At 29.6% G+C, this 21,171-nt stretch overlaps 2 protein-coding genes across 3 annotated transcripts in view; one reads left to right on the top strand and one right to left on the bottom strand.

Annotated features, from left to right (window-relative positions):
• Positions 1-574: 574 nt before the first annotated feature.
• On the bottom strand, positions 575-6,070 carry LOC136979132 (large ribosomal subunit protein mL66-like). Its single transcript, XM_067275059.1, has 6 exons — positions 5,946-6,070; positions 5,722-5,863; positions 1,289-1,403; positions 1,000-1,142; positions 797-920; positions 575-727 (listed from the first exon to the last, which is right to left on the bottom strand). The coding sequence occupies exons 3-6, from the start codon at positions 1,386-1,388 to the stop codon at positions 651-653; spliced, it is 444 nt and encodes a 147-aa protein (XP_067131160.1). The 5' UTR covers positions 1,389-1,403; positions 5,722-5,863; positions 5,946-6,070; the 3' UTR covers positions 575-650.
• Positions 3,014-21,171, top strand: part of LOC136979126 (1-phosphatidylinositol 4,5-bisphosphate phosphodiesterase classes I and II-like) — a 109,027-nt gene continuing 90,869 nt past the window's right edge. Inside the window, exon 1 of one of the 2 annotated variants that reach the window (XM_067275052.1) lies at positions 3,014-3,593. In XM_067275052.1, coding sequence (XP_067131153.1) covers positions 3,495-3,593 — 99 coding nt within the window. In that variant the 5' untranslated portion in view covers positions 3,014-3,494. The remainder of the gene's footprint in view (positions 3,594-21,171) is intronic. The other variant, XM_067275053.1, reaches the window with a different exon arrangement.

Raw genomic sequence — 21,171 nt, 5'->3', positions numbered from 1 at the left:
GATCCAAACCACAATTCAAAACTATGACGTGGCTTACGTGAACAATAGGCCAGTGTAGAGGATGATCTAAACCATTCTTAGGATGAATCAGAAATGGTGGACCAGCAATTTTCTTTTAATTTTAGGAGCCAATTGTATTTGAATTTCAATGTATTTGTGTTTAGACTAGTATAAACTATAATGGTATAACAATATGTTCTTTTGAAACATTACATGCTGTCATGTAGTGTTTTCTTGAAACTGAAAACTGCCATTCCAAATAACATTGGGTTAATCCAGGGGTTCCCAACCTTTGACCCTCTTCAATATTATATTAGTATATATTCTATAGCCTCAACATAATTTTAATATTTTTAAATAAAGTATTTGCAAAGTTGTATCGATCCCTAAAGGGTCAATACCGACCCTGTTCAAAATCCTGGGTTAGGTTATTTATGCAGACTGGATCTGTCAAAACAATTATGACATCAGCTTTGACCTTACCGAAAACTACTTCCCAAATTGTTAATAATCAAAAGAAACTGTACACACGGTAGTAGTATAAAACGTCCCAAAAATCAACAAACTCGAAAAATAAAATAAAATTAGGTAAATAATTTAATGTATAGTACAAACAGCAAATTACAATAATAAAGGTCTAAAAATATTAATTAAAGAGCGGTTTTGAAGTAAGTGTTATTTAATTCCCACGGTTCTTTCGATTCTACAACGGGTGTCGGCATGAGACCTGCAAATAAAATCGCATTTATTTAATTAGCTATTCCTGGAAATTACCTAATTCTGAAACGTTACCAACCTGCTTTCTGCGCCTGGTTGACTAGAATGCAAATTTTTCGATGCTGTCGCCCGCATAATCCTGTCACTTTAGATGGAAGTACGGATCCGTCCGACGCAATGAATTGGCTCAAGATCAACACATCCTTGCGTAATTTAAAGAATATTTTTATACGATTCCGATCATCCGAGTAACGTTAGCAACGTAAATATTTCATTACTTACTGTATGCTTGATATTTTTTAATCCTAATTTACATAATGGGCACGCTTTGGAATCGGTCATGGCCTTCAAAACTTTACCTTCTCTCGGCGATTTTACTTTTACTGCTTCGATTACTGTCATGTTTTCCTGTTCTGTGTGTACAACTGTAATATTTAAAAACATTGCGAATTGTTAACTAACGCTTTGGTACGTAGCCTGAACACACTTAAGCATGTAAATTAAACTAGCTTAACCAGCTAAAATCGACTGATCTAGCGAGTAATTGGAGTGAAATTTAGCATCTACTTACTCTCTTTTAATCGTAAAGCATTGGAAGTGGAAAGGAAACGCCTTCCAATTTTATTTAAATTACAAAACAATTTCACCTTGCTTACTACGGGCAGCGCCATATTGGCTTCCTCGAACTGGAGTGACGCTATGCGGTAAAAACGTGAATTAAAAAATTAGTTTTGTTAGAAATTATTTAAGTTGTTATTCTCTCGATAAATTTTAGTAATTAATGATAATTAAAATAAACTTTATTATATTATAAATATAAGGTATTGTAAGCTCAAAGATTATTATTATTATTTTTAAGAATACTCTTATAACGAAATTGTATAATCACGTGATTACGTAAATTAAATTGCGCTATTAAAAAAAAAAAACGTATTTACTGTGACGCGACAATAATAAAACAATTTAGACTGCTGCTGCCATCTGTTGCACGTGCCAAGCATTAAAATTTGATTTCGTACAGATTTTATGAGCAAAAGACGGATCGTGCTTTTAATTTTCGTATACAAAATATAATTTAGAAGAACACGTGTTATTTAGTCTCTAGAAATATCGAACACAGGTATTGAGCTGCCCAATATAGCGCATGGATCAATGTTATTATGCAATAGAAGCTTATTGATTAACCTAAATAAATCTATTAAGTATAACAATATGTAACATATGCCTCTTAATAATACAATAAGAATATAAATTGGCTAAATTTACAATAAATACGCTAAAAATGAATAATTAAATCGCATTAAAAGCTTTGTCCGTTATTTAAAATACTTAATATCAATTATTTAACTTTTGTTTATAATAATTGATTATTTATGAAAAACTATTGAAAATAAAACATTAAAACGTGTATATACGATCACCAGATGACGCCACTCGTTAAATGTCATTAATTGATTTAATTAATTAAATATTAATCAAAACTTTCTAAATTAAAAAAAAAAAAAATAGGGAAATAAAATAATCGATTTTAAGATATTGTCTTACAAGTTAATTTCAATTTAAAAAAATAATAATAATAAAAAATAAATAAATATAAATATCTTGGCGCCATCTCTTGATAAAGATATCGTAAATTGATTTTCATATATTTATTAATAATAAATAATAAATGTTTTAAATAAAATTAATATAGACCTTATTAATTTTTAAATATTTTCTCAAAAAATGAGTGAATAATTAAACTTCTTAATATAAAACAAATAGACTATTTTTAAAAATAATTAAATATTATCTATTTTTTAAATATTCTAAGAGATATTAAACACACTATTCTACTTTATTCACGTATTTAAATATATTAAAGTGTAATAATAATTCATAATCATAAATTTACATATTAAGGAAAATTAAAATTATTATTTAATTATTTCTGTGTCTAATTTAAGAATTTAGAAACAGGAAAACAAAACCGAAAATCCTATCAAGTGTTAAAATCCAAGTAAAAAAGAAGCATTACAATAAGCTATATATTTGTGTCTACAAATTAAAATGACAATAGAATAGCCTGCACGATGACGTCACAATAGAAAATTCAGTTTATTAATTAATTACAAAAGTTGAATGTCGTCACAGAACTAGAGCCGCCATTTTACTTCAATTTAAAATAAAACGGGGGGGAGGTAAAAAGAATGTAACACGAACACTGGTTGGAGGAAAGAATAGAAAAAAATATTTAAATTTCTTAACTGAAACAATAATAAAATGGATTTAGTGTAATTAAACACATATATTGTTGTTTAGACGCAATCAGGTTACTTAAGAGAATGGATAACGCCTGAAATCCCAATGAGAGGAATGATTTCATCGTGGCGGAAATAAAGATGTCGACAAGCAGAAAAAACCGACAGAAAATAATAATAAAAAAAAAAGAGCGACAACACAACATCACTGACGTCACACTAAATAAACATCAAATGTCGTCATACAGGAAAAAATAAATAAATATGTAACGTAAAGTCGACTGCGTTAAGAAAAGTGGCGTAATTGGAACTAGGTTAAAGCAAGGAAAATGACTAATTAATAAACCTCATCGATCGTTTATATTTATATTTATGCTTTTAGTTCTATTTTTCCTGGAGACGGAGAGAAGTTAGGGAATTAAATGCACTACAGAGGGCGCTGCATCGAGAGGAGAAGGGATAGTTGAGGTGGTCGACATCCAGACTTGCGTTTAAGTGTGTTGTTTAGTCGTCCGTTCCTTCCCCACATGTTGGAATATGGCTGGGGCTAAATCTGGTGTGCACGTCGTACAACTCAAACCCATACACGTCACAGAAAGGCTATTATCGGGTAATAAATTCGTCAAATGGGATGACGTAAGTATTATTTATCGTTGAAAACTATAAGCTGTCTTTTTAATTCCTTAACAACGATAAGAAGTGTAATTGTTTATTTATTTGTTTATTTTGTTTTTTTTTAAATCGTGCTTCAAAGATCGAATTAGCAGCCCAACGATTAGGCAAGGTGTTAAGTGTTAATGAGCACGTTAGAAAATTAATGGAAAGAAAATGCATTAGAAATTTCATGTAAATTATTTTATATTATTATTATTTCATTTATACGTAACGAGTCCAGTTCGATATATAATTTGGGTCATACGAGTTATATCCAATTTGAAAGGATAAAAGAATAGCGCACATGATTAACCTAAAAACATAGTATTACCTTTTATATATATACAATATATATATATAATTTTTTAAAGGGTTTTTAAAACTAAAAATTAAAATGTCTTAGTACGATTTATTATTCAAATTTTGTCTGCGTGTGAAAGACTTCTTTAGAGTGGTGACATCATTGAACGATTTCCCACAATGTCAGCTGAAATTGTTAGTAATTAGCTTCATCCATCAATTGATAGTCTTGTAGATGAATAAACAATATTTCAAAAAAGTCACATTCCCAAATACCGTCTTTACATGCTTTTTTTTCTAAACGTCTGAATGTCATTTGAGGTATTTATAAATTCATCAAGTGTTTACTGCATACTTTTGTTTAATGTAAAAATCATTAATCTCTAGGTTAGATTCACCACAATCGTGTTTGGATTTATATATTATTCAGATTTTTTTTTTAGATTTTACAACGATTTTTTTAATATTATATATTCATCAAGTGTTTGTTATGATTTTTTACATATTCGAAATAAACGGTGATAATTATTTTCCTTATATTATAATGTAAAAATAATGAGAGAGAGAGAGAGATAATGTAAATGTATGCTTAAATGTTAAAAAAAAATCTTTTAGCTTTAAAGTTAAATATTAAAATTATTTTCCTGTCTTCAATTAAGAAAAAAACCATTAACATTATTCGCAACATGACAGAAAATTGCGTAATATCTACTTAACGTTGTTATAAATTCATAAATTTTTTAATGAAGAGATGCGCTATATATATAATTACAATTTATTCATAAATTTAAAAAGAAAATGTTTTGTTTAACAAAGTTCAATAAAATTAAACTTCATTCTTTATTTAAATTAATGTAAATGTGAAAAAAAAAACGTTTCAAGAAAGCATTGTTTAGAAATGATGTGTTACATTTTTCTTTTGTAGTCAATAAATAATTAAAATTTTGTGAGTGATGTAACGATTCCGGCATGTTATGTTTATTTTTTAACACGAAACTCTTTTAATTGAATTATATCTTTTGTATTTTCAACATTAAAGCGGAATTTTAAACTTCATTACGTTACATTTTAAGCTTTATAGAGCTTTATGTATACGACAGTTTAAGCTTAATTTTCTATTTATATTCCTATAAGAACTGTGATGATTATTAAACTATTTTTAATGATACATATATTGATTATTTTACAAAATGATTTATTTACAATTAATAGAAAACTGATCTTGTCACTAACCATCAATCGTTCTGTATATGTATCATTCCAATACCTTTATAAGAATTTCAATGTTATTAATACACTAATGCTATCAAATGCATGGTTTTATATTTACTGCTAATAAGGAAAGTGTATTTCATGTCAAAATTTACCAGTTACTTGGCATAGTTTGCTCTCTTGTGCCAATAAACCAAAACTAAGCAAAGTAGTACATACTTTAGCTGTTTATACACAATGGCTGATATAATGAGTTCTAGAATAACAACTCTAGCTTATTAAAACCTTTATTTCCTTCATTTATAATATTTTTAACTCACAAAACGTTTTAATGTAATATATTCAGTTTAATTTGACATTTTAACATGTTTAAAATCATTGTAATTTGTTTTATACGTTGTATGTGAGTGTGTAGATCGTTATAATATTCAAATAAATGGTTTATATTCATTGTTTTGTTTATCGTGGAAACTATATAGCTTTGTTTATGTTAATATATTTCAAATTGGACGTGTTTATAAGTATATATTCAATGGGAGGAGAAATTGTATTGGAAAATGGCGAGAAATGTGATAAATTGGATATTGGTTTAACTCACCTATGCTTATGTCAATCCAATGTAATCCGGATAAAAGTGTTTATAAGCTTAATCTAATCCTTATATAATATTTTATCGATGTTGTTTTAACCCGTATTTAACAACATTTATTCATTTACTTTTGGCATTATTCTGTTTAACACTAAATTAAAAGCAATTTCACTTGTTATTAAATTTGCATCGATTTTTTTCTTAATTTCTCGCTAAATCATTATTGTTCTTACTTGTTATACGCTTTCAGAAATGTTCCAGCGTCGAAAATATTATTATAATTCTTAATTAATGCAAACTAGAAAAAAAATTTTCAATATGGCGCTCGTTTTGTCGTCTGCTTTTACTCTCGCTCGTGTGGAATTATGGGATTGATGATTTTACATTTAAAAAAAAAATAATAATAATAATTAAAATATTAATTTAATTTATTTACATATAAATACTTTTAATTTAATTAATGTTAATTAAATTAAATGATTAATAAATTGGAATAATCTGCAATCAAATTTTTTTATTACTAATTTCTTAATCGTCTGCTTAATTCCGTCTAGTGGAATTATGGGATTAATTCTTTGGAAATTTGATATTTTTTTCGTAACTAAATTGTTTGTATTAAACATTTTAGTGCTTTAATATAAAAGTATTAAAAGTAGCTGCATTTATTTTTTAAAATAGATAATATATTACGAATTAGTTTCGTATATAAATTTTAGTTAAGTTACGAATTGAAAAGAATATTTAAAAAAGAAAAAAAAAACATTGTTTGAACTGAATGAACATATGTTGATCCTTAAAATATCGGTAACCGCTGCCGTACAAATTCCATTCTGTAAATGATGGAAGGACACGTGGTTTGGCATGAGTTCAAATTAGGTGCCGTCTTTTTGTAATGGCATGTGAAATAAAATCACTTTTTTTCCTTTTCTTTTCTATCAAAACGTCGAGGAAAATGTTTAATATCAAAAAGAATTTTTGAAAATTATCGAATGTTTTAAATTAAAAAAAAAAAATTGTGATATATGAGCTCTATGATAATTTAAATGTTTTTACCGTTAAGTGGCGCTAATCTACCGTTATCAAATGATTAAGAAGCCATTCGTTACGTCGCATCTACGCGAAACAGCTATTGGTTAATTTCAATTTTGAAATTATGAATTTGAAACTATTGTCGAATTTCCTCGTCGAAGAAAACATTTTATACGAAAGCGTTGTATTTCGAATTCAGGAAATAGTTTTCGTTTTATATATATATATTAAATTCATTCAAGCTTCTCCGATAACAACGTAGGATCTAGGATTGCATTCTGTTAACGGAATTTGAGTTCCTGTCACGCTTTTCCAACTTTACACGCTATTCTTATGGCGATAGAGCGCGAATTCTTTACGATGTCGAATCCACAATATGCTACTGCAGTAACAATTTCTAGCTTAGATTAAACTCCAGTAAATAGCTCCATTACTCCTTCAATTAATTGTTCGTACATACTTTTTGAATTGTTACAGATAATCGCTTTCTCAACAGCGAATATTTAAGATTCTAGAAGGCCGGGCAGATTATGAACGGGTTATCCTAACGTATAAGAGGCCATTTCCTTCATCAAATAATGATAAATTTAAAAGGGTGCTGTGGCCTCATTATGTGTGGTCTCGTAATATAGTGCCATAACCTGTAGCCTCGTACTATGAGGATGTGAAACGTAGTGTAATCTTTAAGCTGCAGTATGAGAATCTGTGTTGCAGTAAGCTGTATCGTCATAGTGTGAATCCCTCGTGGTGTGAGGCCTCGAGCTGTAGTTTTGCAATGTAAGACTTTAAGCTGTAGCTTGTGTGTACATCAGGCTTTAGAATGTATATATAAATATTTTGGCATTTCTATTTTTAGTGTAATTAACACCGTAATTTCTTGGCAGTATTGTCTCATACCGTTTCTATTATAGACGTGTCTCACGATGATCCTTTGATTCTTTTGTGTTGTTTACAAGCTTCTGCTCGATACAGATTCCAAGAGAGTGTTTACTACTAATATGTAATTCCGATATTTATCAATATGCGTAAAACGTAATAGATTTGTATAATTTCGTATGCAGAGAGAGTGAGTTAATGTACAGGCGTGTTTACATACAGCATCGGGTATATTGTTGTTAACAATACAAAGTTGTTTGAGTTTAGGAAATTGAAAATTTCTTTTTTATTTTCTTTATAATATCATGCAATAGAGTGATGCGGAGAAAGTATTGTTTTTGTGGGGAGAAAAATCGATGTCGATTGCAACATATATTTTAAGGTGTCCTGAACACAATTTGATAGCTGCAAGTCTGGCTGTGTCTGCGTATGTACGCAATTTTTGAATTTCTCTGTGTGTGTTTCCTGTGTATTTGGGTGATTTTTTTCATGTATATGCCGTGTTTCTGAGAGTTTTGGCACGAATATTCCTGGATCAACGCACAGAACATAAATTTTTAAGTATAAAACAATTTAAATGCGAAATATCGCCCTATAAATCACACATTCTTCAGATTTAATACCGGAAACGGATGTACAATATTAATATATAAAAATAAATTGAATTTAGAGTCGTTTCTAATTACAAACGGCTTAATTTACGTTCGAAATATTTGCGTTGTGTGTCTTCTCGCGCGCGCGGCGTGACGTTTGTGACGTGATACGACGTTGTATTTACACAAAACAATTCGTTACACAGAATGCGGTGTGATGTCACATCAGATTATTCTACGAGCAAGAGTTTTTAAACAATATTAAACAATGAAGTATATACATAACGTCGTGTTTACTTGATATTTTTATTAATCTAAATGACTTTGTTGTGTGCCAGCAAGAACAAAGAATAGAAAAAAACCATTTAGATGTAATTAAAGTAGGAAAAAAATGCAGACTCGAAAGCCGTTATTAAGAAGTTACTTCCATAAGGATATTAATATGTAGCATAAGGAAATAGGAAGGAGGGAGGGGGAATGTAGAATTCAAGTAAATGGGCCGTTTAGCAGAATTGCAATTTAGGCAATTCGATTCTTTCAATAAGAATAAGAAGAAGAAGATAAAAAAAAAATATCTTTCAACCTCGTAAAACGGTCATTTGTCTTTGTTATAGAGAAATAAAAATGACGAATGACAATTTGACTGGACTGCTGCTGAATATTTTTTTCCTTCCTCTCTCTCTTTCTCTGTCGCCCTTTACTTATTTTTTTTAGCTTTCTTAACTGCTCTAGATTATCTACAACCTTGTCTGATATATTCTACAACATTACTTTCAATTTTTAGTGTTGTTTTTTTTATAAAAAGAAGGGAAATGGGCCGATGCTATCAAGAACATAAGCTTCTAACAGCTGGAATTCTATTACAGGGATGGCCCAAAACGCACTTAACTAAACTATATGTTACTAATTACAACCAGCCCGATTTTAATGTTTATATCTATATAAAAATAAATATATCTCTCGGACTTTTGGATCACTGTGTATATATTTATACCAGTGAAATAATCAAATTAGAAATGCTAAGATTTATAATTTGACTTTTGGTCACCCTCTACGTATTTTAAGTAGTAAAGTAATAAAATAAATCGTTTGCATTTTTAGAATTTCTAATCTGCGACTCGAGTGTTTAGCATTTAAGGGCCATTGCCGGTGCTTCTTTTATTTTCTTCCTTTCTCTCCCCCCCCTCTTATAAAGCACCCGTCACGTGACGTATTTCTAAGCATTTTTCCAATGAGTTCTTTCATTAAAATTTATCTAATGAAAAATCTCTCTAACTTCTGCGACCTTCGCTATGATAATTAATGAAGTAATTTGAGTGTTAAGTTAAGTGAGGGAATTTGATGATGAACAGAATTTAAATGCTAAAATTTTAATTATAATTTTAATATGGGATAAAGGGAAAAGATTTTTTTTAATGGTTTAACATTTAAGCACGGACTATAGGAATCGACCCTTTTATATAAAAGAATGCTCGAGAAATGTAACAAATAGGCTTGTTTTCAACAGAATATTCAATAATGAGTAAGGAAATCAGCCTTTTTTAAATGGAATCTTTAAGGAAGAATAAGGAAATCAGCCTTTTTTAAATGGAATCTTTAAGGAAGAATAAGGAAATCAGCCTTTTTTAAATGGAATCTTTAAGGAAGAATAAGGAAATCAGCCTTTTTTAAATGGAATCTTTAAGGAAGAATAAGGAAATCAGCCTTTTTTAAATGGAATCTTTAAGGAAGAATAAGGAAATCAGCCTTTTTTAAATGGAATCTTTAAGGAAGAATAAGGAAATCAGCCTTTTTTAAATCAGCCTTTAAACAATGTTCAAACAGAGCAAGAAAATTATCCTATTTTACAGGGGAATATTCAAAGAGGACGATAGAATATTCTGTTTTTATATATTAAAAATTTAGACAAGGTCACAAAGTTAGCGTTTTATTCACAAAAGTATATTCAAGGAAGACAGCAACAATGTTACTTATTTACATTAAAATAGTCGAACCTCTGAACGACGGTTACTGACGGGAACATTATAAAAATAAATGTCCATCCTTAGGAGGCGGCCGTTATTTGGAGGTTATTTTGTATGCATTTTTGGTTAAAAAAATTTTCTGAAAAAATGGCCGCTGTTTAGAAATGGTTCTTATTGGATATTCGACTGTATTTAGGAGACAAGAAAAATTTTTTTATGGAAAGAATATCGAAGCAAGTCAACAGAAGCATCTCTTTTTACAATAATAATCAAGAATAGACAGCAGAAATAATTTATTTTGCAAAATAATATTCAAGTAAAAGCAATAAAACATCCTTATTTTAGGAAAGAATAATCAAGTAGATAATAGAAGCATTTCTTTTTAGAAAAATAATATTTAAGCATGGACAACAAACACATCTTTTTACAATCGAATATGCAGGCAAGACAAGAAAATCATTATTTTTTTAATAAAAGAATATTTAAGAAAGGCAAAAAAAATCATTCTTTTATACGAGAATATCCAGGAAGAGCAAGGAAACCGTCGTGTTTTATAAGAGAATATCTAGGAAGAGCAAGAGATCGTCCTTTTTTTGACAATAGAATATTCAGTTACCCAGCAACAGATTATTCTCATTCTATAAAAGAACATCGATAAAAGTGAAAGAAGCATCCATTTTTTTCTAGTAAAGAACACTTTAGTACAAGCAACAGACGTTTTATTTTGCATAAATTTTCATCTTCTCAACTCCAGGTTAAACATTTATTCCCGAAATGATACTTCACGACGATAAGACACTGTGAATCCTTTGATATTTAAGTAAAAATTGAAGGATAATGAAGTAATTTGAGTATAAGAGAGGAGAACTTTTGGCTTCTTTGGGATGCCTAAATGATTTCAGGATATTGGATAGGAAGAAATCTCTTGGACCGGATAAATCATTTCGATCTTCTTAAATAACTGTCAGCAATCTTTCTCTCCTACCTCCTTCAGTTGCAAGGTAATCTTCTTCGAATCAATCGTGCTGTATGTTCCTATCGATTAGATGCTGAATATTTTGCGCTTGTATAAATTCCTAAAATGTTGATGATTTCTTCACTAATACTCATTTATTTTCCTATTTTTAAACTATTTTATCATCGATTTTTAATGCTAAAATTCATCATCATCGTCATTTTATCTTCTACATCATTATCAGTTGTTTCAGTCCGTAACGATTTTCTTTCCTTATCTTCTTCTAGTTCCTTCGAATCTTTTACTTTTTCTATGTCTCTTGCACAACGCCTTGTTTCTGTTTATGCTTCTGTTGAATGTACTTGAATATTCTTATGTGTTGAAGAATTATTTTGTTGCTTTGTTTGAATGTATTCTAGTAAAAGAGGCGATTTTATTGCTTCGAGTGGATAATCTATTGTTAAAGAGGATGATTACATTGCTTCTCCTGAATATTCTCTTACTTTTTTTTTGTAAGTTTCTGATCTTTCTTGAATATAATTTTGCAAAAAAACGATAATTTTATTGTCTTTCTTGAATATTTTCTTGCAAAAAAGGATGATTTTGCTGCCCTGTTTAAATATTCTCTTCTTTACTGAATATTTTTTGCAATAAGGATGATTTATTTCTTCTTGTTTGGATATTCTTTTACGAAAAAGAGAGTAAATTTTCCTGTACTCAGTCTTTGTAAACAACGAAACACACGGGTATGTATTCCAATAGAAATAAAAATAAATGAAACATAAACACGAATAGGCTACAGAAATGATATTTTAATAAACTGCCATTATTTTAGTAGATGTATTTCTCCATAAGCACAGAAACGTCTCTACCTCTTACATATAAAATGTTTCATTTTATAAGGTTAGAAAGATTTATATTCTTTAAAAAATGCTTCCTATTTCTCCATCGACTTCCGTCTGACCGTTTCGTCATTCATCCTTCTTGCTTATCTTATCATCTAACATCATTTTCTAGCTTGAAAATCAATTTCTTTTCCATCTCTTCTATTCATTTCTCAAATAAATTTTATCTAATAACGGGGTTTTAATTATAAAATCCTAGCATTTAACATAAATTAAATCAATCTCTTACACTAAATTTCAGCTATATTCCATCAATCATCTCTACGTAAGCATCTCTTCTACAGCATCCTTAACGAAAGCATCTCTTTTACGGCATCAGCATCTTAGGATCCTTTAACGAAAGCATCATTTACTCCATCTACATTCGGAATTTATACATTCAATTTACTTCTTTCACTTGTAACGACGATTCTTTCCACCATATTCTCCTCATCATCGACAATGATCAGGATAACCAAGAGCAAAGAGAGAGAGAGGAGAAAAAGGATGATGCTAACAGGAGCAATAAATTAATCTTGAAACTATTATATTTAATCCAAAGTACTCTCGAGTTAAATTAGTTTTAAATGAAAATTTATATGAACCAATGTCTTGGAAAACGAGGATCATTTTCCAAAACATTACCAAGAGATTCTAACAGAATTGATTAGTTCAAACGCGTTAAATACTATTCTTAACTTCAAAAAATTGATTCTGTTTGACTCGTTGACAGTTTAAAATGTTTCTCGAGATGAGGAAAAGCATTAAATTCATAAAAATTTCCTCATTCTTTCTATATAAATACACTAACAACCACGACTCGTACACGTTGTTTCGACTTAAATATTGATTTATGTTGAGATATTCAACTGAAATGTGATCCGAAGCGCAAACACTGTTTGGTCTTTATATAAATAACATCCTTAACTGTAAATAGTATCATCTATATGCATTCTTAACCTATAATTTCTGTAGTAATGTGTGTTTATAATAATTTGGCAATGTTTGGAATGTGTGAAGATAAGGAGATTTTTAGAATCTTTCAGTTGTTATGCCAAAAATCTTATATTTATTGCTAAATTTTTATGTATTTTAAGGTAATAAAACTAATTTTTTTGTGTTAATGTATGTATATAAAATGTTGGAGCTGTTTAGGAAATGCTGCATATGAAGATAAGGAGGATGATGCTTACATTCTTGCAGCAGTTAGTGATAAAAATCTCAATTTTTAACTAAATAATTGTACTTTTTTATGTATTTTAAAGTATTAAAATAGTTTTTCGTTCCTCATTAAGCAAAATTTTCGTGTTTCTTAAATTTTTTTTCTTCAGTTTTAATCCTTATTTTCCTAAGTTTTTCTAAGATGCTTTCGAACTTTTTATGTATCCTAGTAATTTCGGTAGCTGATTATCTTGTTTACAACTTTATATAAACTTTTATTACATTTTTATACCTCCTTCTAGCTTTATTATGATGTAGAATTTTCTTAAATGCCTATAAAATGTTGCTATAGGCACAAGTGTGTTTATACGTAGCTATGATATTTGATAATGATGATTTCTTTTAAAAATGTGTAAAAAAACTTAATATTTCTAAAATAATAATAACAATCAATAAAAAAACATTAAAATCCTCTAAAATAGTGTATATTTATCCGAAAAATATTTTACTTTAAGAATAGATTTGCATAAAATTCCTCATCAGCTATCACGCTCCAGAGCATCCCATTCGAAATTTTCTTGTAATTCTTCTAAAATCCCTCTAAAATAATCATTTTCTGTCTTAAAAAATATCCTGCAAGCATGACTTTGACCCTTAAAAACAAATTGTTCAAATATTTTCAAGAAATACTTCAAACATTCTCTAGAAAATAAAAACTTCAAAAAATACTGAAATTGTCTCCCAAAATATCACTTTATATTCTAAAAAGTATATATATAAAATGACTGCTTTCGGTCACGGAAATTCCTATAAAAAGTCACTAAAATTTAATATAAATAACAGAATGAAGGATGTTTATGCTTTTGTTACTCAGATTTTTCTTTTTTTTTCGGAGCTACAATCGAAATCAACGTTGAGATGACACAGTACATCCATATGTTCAACTGCATCCATCCATCCAATACTTTCTCCATTGTCAGCTACTCCGAACTTTCATCAATTTTTCGTGCTACACAACAACAAGATTTTTCTCCCTCGATCAAAAAATATAGCTTTAACCCCACATTCAACAAATTTTCGACGTTTCTTTTTGTGTTTTTTTTTAAAACAATTTTAAACAACTAAAACGTCGTTTTATCTTAAAATCGCGTATCTTTTATATACACATCCATCCATTATCTTTTGTTTTTTTCTTTCATACTCGGTTGACAAATGCTAATTACTTCTCCATTAATTGAGTTGTTTACTTTCAGCTTCACTTTGAAAACTAAACTTTGATAAAACAAACATTGCCATATGGCTACTTACAGTTAATTATTAAATTCATTTTTTCGTAATAAAATGCTCCTTTTTTTCTCTTCTTCTTTTTCTTGCTCTTCCTTATCTTTTGGATTCTTCATCTTAAAATTTATATAACTTTTCCGACTGAAACTGCATTCTTAAAATTTAAATTTAAGCCTTCTTATCAAGAAAATAATAATATTTACTGTTTATACTGTAAAGTTTTAACGTTTCTCCAATATAATTTCCAATTCTGATATGTTTAAAGTTCAAAACTAAAAATAACTTCAATCCCTTTTCATAGATGTGACGATTCTTTCTGTCTCTTCTTCTTCTTCTTTCTTTCTTCCTTTTTTTTATATCAACATTCACATCTCTTAAAAATGATCCCAGGAGTCTGGAAAGCAATCTTTTTTTCTACATCCCCTCGCGAATTCTATGAATTCAAATCTAAAGGAGTCCTTAAGAGCTTTTTAAAGAAAGGGGTTACTCTAAGTATAATGGCTTTAGCTTCAATATTTTATTCAATTAGCCTCGGTAGTATGTCTAGAAAGATTTCTTTCGTTGTTAGAGATGACAAAATAAGAATATTTTCGAAGTTAAAATAAATTAGAAGAAATAGTCGAGACGGAAAGTGTTAAGTGTCGGTGATGTTCGGCTTCTCCGCAGAGATCGGAAGCTATGCGGAGAAGCTGCTTGTACAGGTAGCGATGCTTATGTAATCACGTACTGTACACGTTTTAAAATAATTGGCTGGCTTTAATTAATACTTCAAAGTGTTTAGAATTTTTATAAAATAAGAAAATCTTTTACAATTGGGATTTACGGGCAATATTTTTCTCTTTTTTTGGTCCATTTTTCGCTTATATAAACGAATTTAAGGAAAGAGACGACGACTCGTATCTCATTCTCTTTGAAAATATTTTATGACTCACATAAAATCGGGAATATAAAAGTAATTTATGCTATTTTCTGATGTTTTGTCTAGCTGTAATTTTACAATGTCACAAAACAATGCTATAACGTTTCGGTTTTCCTTTAAGGAACCATCTGTTTCCAATAGTAAAGCGGGGAGGAGAGAGAGAACAGCAAGAGAAAAAAAAATCCCCTCCAACACAGCATCACCACCAATTTTCCTACAAAAATATCGATTGTTAGGAAACTAGAAGGAATTTTTCGGTTTCTTTCTTCAATATTTTCTCAACAGGTATCATTAATAAGAGCGGAGAAGGGATTGTTTTAAGATTATCTCTGTCTTCGAGGTTGTAAGTCGAAGAGAATTTATGGATAGAGTGGCTGGTTCCTGAGAATATCCGCAACAAAACAAGTAGAAAAATTAAAGTAAAAGGTATTAGAGAACGAGCTAGATAAAGTACCTTTGATGGGAGTAAACAATCCGGTAAAGTTTAAGCATTCTTGTAAAGAAAAAAATAGACTAGTGTAACTTGTGTTTGATTTGATGGAAAATAAGTTATAAGAAAACGAAGATAAAGATTAAAAATAATGATTTATGTAAATCATGCAGACGTGGGGCATGCATGTGTGGGGTATATACAGTAGATGTGAGCATACAAATGTGGGGTATATAGATCTGAGGCATACAGATTTGGAGTGTATAGATGTGGGGCATGCAGGTGTGGAGGTATGTAGAGTACAAGAAGCATGCAAATAAGATTGATGAATGTAAAATATAATAAAATAAGGTATATATTTGTGAAGTATAATAATATGAACATATAAACGCGTGCTATAGCAACACAAAGACTAAACAACCAACATAAAAAAGGTCAGAAACTACAACTTGAGACTGTAGTAGACAACTTAGAAGATCTTAAAACTAAAAGAAAATACAAAGGAGTATTTTCTGTAACAAGGAGTAGTATAAGAAGTTATAAAAGACAGTTTATATAAAATATACTGCAAAAGATGATAAAAAAAATAAAAAATAAAATCTAAATATAGAAACAGCACGTTAACGAGAATTTTTACCTGTAAATTTTAATATTTTTACACTATTTTTAACTCTTAACAACTGCATTTGTGTGCGAGTAAATTGCATTCACTTTTCTCTTTGTGTAATATTTTTTCTTCATCTTTGACATGTGATGTCATATAAAGAAGTAAATCTTAGAAATTAACAAAGAAGACCATTTGTAAAATACAAGAAAATAAAAGAAGCCAGAAATAAGGCGAATCTAACAAACAGCAAATAAGATAGAGATAATAGAAAATACAAAAGAACACAATAAAGGGAAAGTACATTTATTTTTTTTTTTACTTTCTATCTCCACTGTTGTCTATAGCATTTAAAGTTGTACAGACAACAGTTGGATACAAGTAAAAGACAGAGAAAGTTTTCGAGACTGTAACTAGACAATAGAGAAAAGAAAGAAGTAGGAATAAACAGGGCAACAAACACAGCATCCGAGCCAAAGATAGAATTTAAAATATGCTGTAATTAGTTAACACAAGAATAGAGAACACGTAAATTTAGAGAAACAATACAGTAATAGGGCTACGAAATTTCTCTGTTTAAAACCAATTCCTCTATCTGTTCTTCTGTTAAGATGTTAAAAAATATGATGTAATTTGGCTCGTATGATTCTTTACTGTATACATTTGCTCTTGTTTAGTGTAATTTCCTCTTTCTCCATTGTCTAGTTACGGTCTCGAATACCTTAACTTATCCTTTATTTTCTATCACAGTTGTCTGCAGCATGACACAATAAACAGGAGATGAAAACACATCATAAACAACACAGCATCCGAGCCAAAAATGAAATATGTCGTAATTAATTAACAGAGTAGTGTTGAAAACAGAATACAGCCTTAATAATTGGATATAAAACTTTCCCTTTCGGATAAACGTGTATTGTTTGTTTAAACTTGTGTTTTTAACACTACTGTTCTTCTGTTAAGATTAAAAATATGCTGTAATTAAGTCATCGTTGGCTCGAATGCTGTGTTGTTTACTGTATACTTTCGCTCTTGTTTATTGTAATTTCCTTTTTCTCTATTGTCTTACAGTGTGTTTCACTTTCCGCACTGTAGCATTTGAATTTGTACAGGCAACACTAACAATAAACAGTGAAAATACGGGCTTATCAACACAACATCCGAGTCAAAAATAAATTTAAAAGTACAGCAAAACCTGTCTAAAGCGGAAAATTATACACAGGTTTTACTGTATAATTTAAGGGTGGATATGAGGTGTCATACCCGATACGAATTTCCAACGGTAAAAACCTGTCTAAAACGGAAAGCGTCCGGTGTCGTGTCCGTCGTAGACAGGTTTTTCGTAATTAATCGTTGAGAACGCGTAAATTTATAGCAAAACAGTACAATTATGGTAAAAAAAGCTTTACGAGATGCTTATTTACATATTAGACACTCGAGGGAAGATGAGTAAGTGAGACAAGATCTTTTGAAAATGAGTGACAGTAAAATCTGGCATCTTTCAAGACCTCCCCTATCTAAAAGCTCGTGTGTTTCTATAAATAATCTTAGAAAAAGACAAACCGTTCTTTGAATACTGCGAGAGCGAGGGGGGAGGGAAAGTTTTCGTAATTGAATAGAACCAAGGATTTGCTGTTGTCATACACAGCTGTGGACAATGATTATTGTGCACTAATTGATTCAATAGATGAATAGTTTCGAATTACGTATTGTTCTCTATTGTTTCTTTCGAGTGTTTTAAAATGCAGTGGGCAACGACAGAATTTCATGCTAATTTCTCATATAGAAAAATGGCCTTTATCGTTGTTAGTTGCTTTAAATAGCAAGCTGGAATGAGTGAGACTTGTTGTTATAATTAGTTGCTGTGTTTTCTGGGTCAATTTTTACTGATTACTTTGTAATGTCATGCCAAGTTTAAGGTCATCGAATTTTCTGCATGTTTAATTATTATTTATTTGTCATTTTTTGAATAAATTTTGGCCATTTTTATGCGTGTTCCTGTGTTTATTTCTTCTTTAATTCGGTGTTTTTCTTAGCTTAAAAGGATGCAAAATTTCGTATCTTAAGCATTTAACACCTGTTTTGTGGGTATACTTGTAATTGTTCTTAATGTTCCTCTCTGTTTCTAGTTAATTCAGCGTTCTGTTCACAGAATATTTAATTTTATAACGTAAAAAGAATCTCGCTAGTTACGTCTCTCTATTTTACTAGTGTAAACACCTTTATTGTGCTTTGATTTGTAATTTTTTTTAAAAATTAGGTATTTTACACGTGTTTTTGTGTTCCTGTGTTTGTTTCGTATCTGTTTCTTGTTAATTCGGTGTTTTTTCCCCTGTAAAACATTCAATTTTCTAGCTTAAAAGGAGAAAAAACTTTTGCATCTGAAGCATAATTCGTGTATTTGACTGTGTATTCGTGTATTTATGTTTTGCGGGTATATAATTGTTTCTATTTAATATTCAGTATTCTATTCACAGAATACTTAATTTTATAGCCTAAAAAGAGGAGCAAACGTTCGAACTTTAAATGCAATTTTAATGTAAAAACACATCAAATTAGGTTAAAGAAAAGAGAATAAGTGTTATATTTTCGCATGAATTTATTATTATTATTTTTTTCTTCTTCTTCTTCCTCTCTTCCTCGCTATGGTCAGAAAATTCTCATATTTCAAAAGGATGAATGAGACAGATAATAGTAGCCTACCTGAAGCAAAATCAAATAGGTGATGCGTACCATACCAGGTTGCCATAGCGACGCGGGATGATAGAAGACGATCGGATAACACCTGTCTATCTTTACCTTCGACTTTCGATGGTGTTTATACGTTACAACAGTTAAAAATTGAATCTATCCTATTCAGTTTTCGATTATAAATGAAATTTGACATGCATTTTTCACATTCTTCCCCTCCCTTATTTTGTGTGCGGACAAGAGAAACATCACATGACATTCGATAGATTTAGCAAAGGTCATTACGTATTTATGGGGACGAAGATGATTATTTTCGCTCAGAAAATGTCCAAAACTATGTCTTTTACGCTGTTAGAAATGCGTGTGTCTGTTGTCTGAGCGTAAGAAAAGAACATAATCTTGATAAATGTGTGCTTAAATGGTTACTCAATCAAGTAAACGCAATTATCATGAATTGATAAAAATGCTTAGTGTAGAGATGAATAAACAAATAGAAAATGAGCTCATCGGATGAAGAAACTTAATAATTTATTAGAAATATAAATAAACAAAAAGGAAACTATATGGGAACATTTAAAATGCAATAAATTAGCAGGAAACAAAACGTCACACGAAAAGAAACGAAGGTAAAATGGAGAAAATAAGAAAGAATCGATGAAAGAAATGGCTAAAGGAAAAAAAAAATTGGAGAAAACAAGGAAACATTGGTGTAAACAAGCACGAATGGGGATAAACAGAAACATATTGTTCCTTTGTTTTTTGTGATATAAATAAACACTGTTCCCGTGTTCTTCTGTTTGAATTTTACTTTCTTCCTGTCTTATGTTTGATATGAAAACACAGGAAAAGATTAAAGAATAAACATAAAATAGATAGGAAAATTAGGAAAGAAAACACTTATGTAAACAAGCACAAAACAGAAGAATTGACAATAGATTTAAATTGGGCTTTTCTTTCTGATGTAAACATGCACAGAAACAAGAAAGGATTAAAGAACAAATACAGAATAGATAGGAAAATTAGGAAAAAATGAGGAAACATTCGGTATTTGGTTTTGTTTATATAAATAAACAAGAATAAAATAGCGAAAGAATCAATAGAAACAAACAGATGTTAATTAGATTCATTTTCTGATGTAAACAAACGGAGAAACAGCAAAATATTGAATTATAAACACGAATAGAGGGAACACTGGTTGTAAACAAAAAAATAATTGATTAATCCACTTGTTTCCGTATTAAGATGGTAAAAAATTACTTCTAAACACGGATACAAAACAAAAACATCGTTAGATGTTTTTGTTTTGTATTAATTTCAGAAAATTGAAAAACAAAGTCGTAAACAAGGATTCAATTAACAGAAAAAATAAGGAAATTAACTCGAGACTTTTACGTAAAACACGGAAAGAATGGTAAACAAATAAACATAAATAAGTAAACATAACCCTAGCGAGTGTAATAGAACATAAATATTTAAAAAGATACGCAACAATAGAAAACAGAAGAAAAAAAAAACCGCATTATCACGTCACAATTCAAAATGATACGCGTCACAGATAAAAAAAAAAAGGAAATTTTTAAAAAATTTGCTGCAAAAAATTCGTATTTTTATTAAAAAAAGATTTGAATATTCTATTGATAATTAAAATATTCACACAGTTTTTTTTGTGTTTCTTCTTGGAGTGTTTTCCTAATTAATTTTTAGTGTTTTTTTGATATACCTTTCACGTCAACACCTTTCAAGTCTCAGGAGAGAAGTAACTTTTTCTTTGATTTATCTTCATAGAATCAATTTAAGAAGAAAGAATGCATTCGTTTCACTCCAGAGAAGCACTTTTCAATTGTTGATGCTGTGTGTGTTTGTTTCTTTTGTTTCGCTTAAAAATGCTAATTTTGTTTTCGTTCGTTTAAAATGCGGATTAATAATAAAAATGATTATTATAGGGAACGATATTATGATTTGAAACGTGAAGAAATGCGAAGAATTAAAGAGAAACAAACTGTGTTTATAAACATTGTTTGTTTCTCTTTAATTCTTCGCATACATGATAACTCATTTGTTTCTCCTTA

This window comes from Centruroides vittatus, unplaced genomic scaffold, assembly GCF_030686945.1.
Source record: "Centruroides vittatus isolate TY-2023 unplaced genomic scaffold, ASM3068694v2 contig_579, whole genome shotgun sequence".
Taxonomy (NCBI): Eukaryota; Metazoa; Arthropoda; class Arachnida; order Scorpiones; family Buthidae; genus Centruroides; species Centruroides vittatus.
This window is presented reverse-complemented; position numbering and strand designations above follow the sequence as displayed.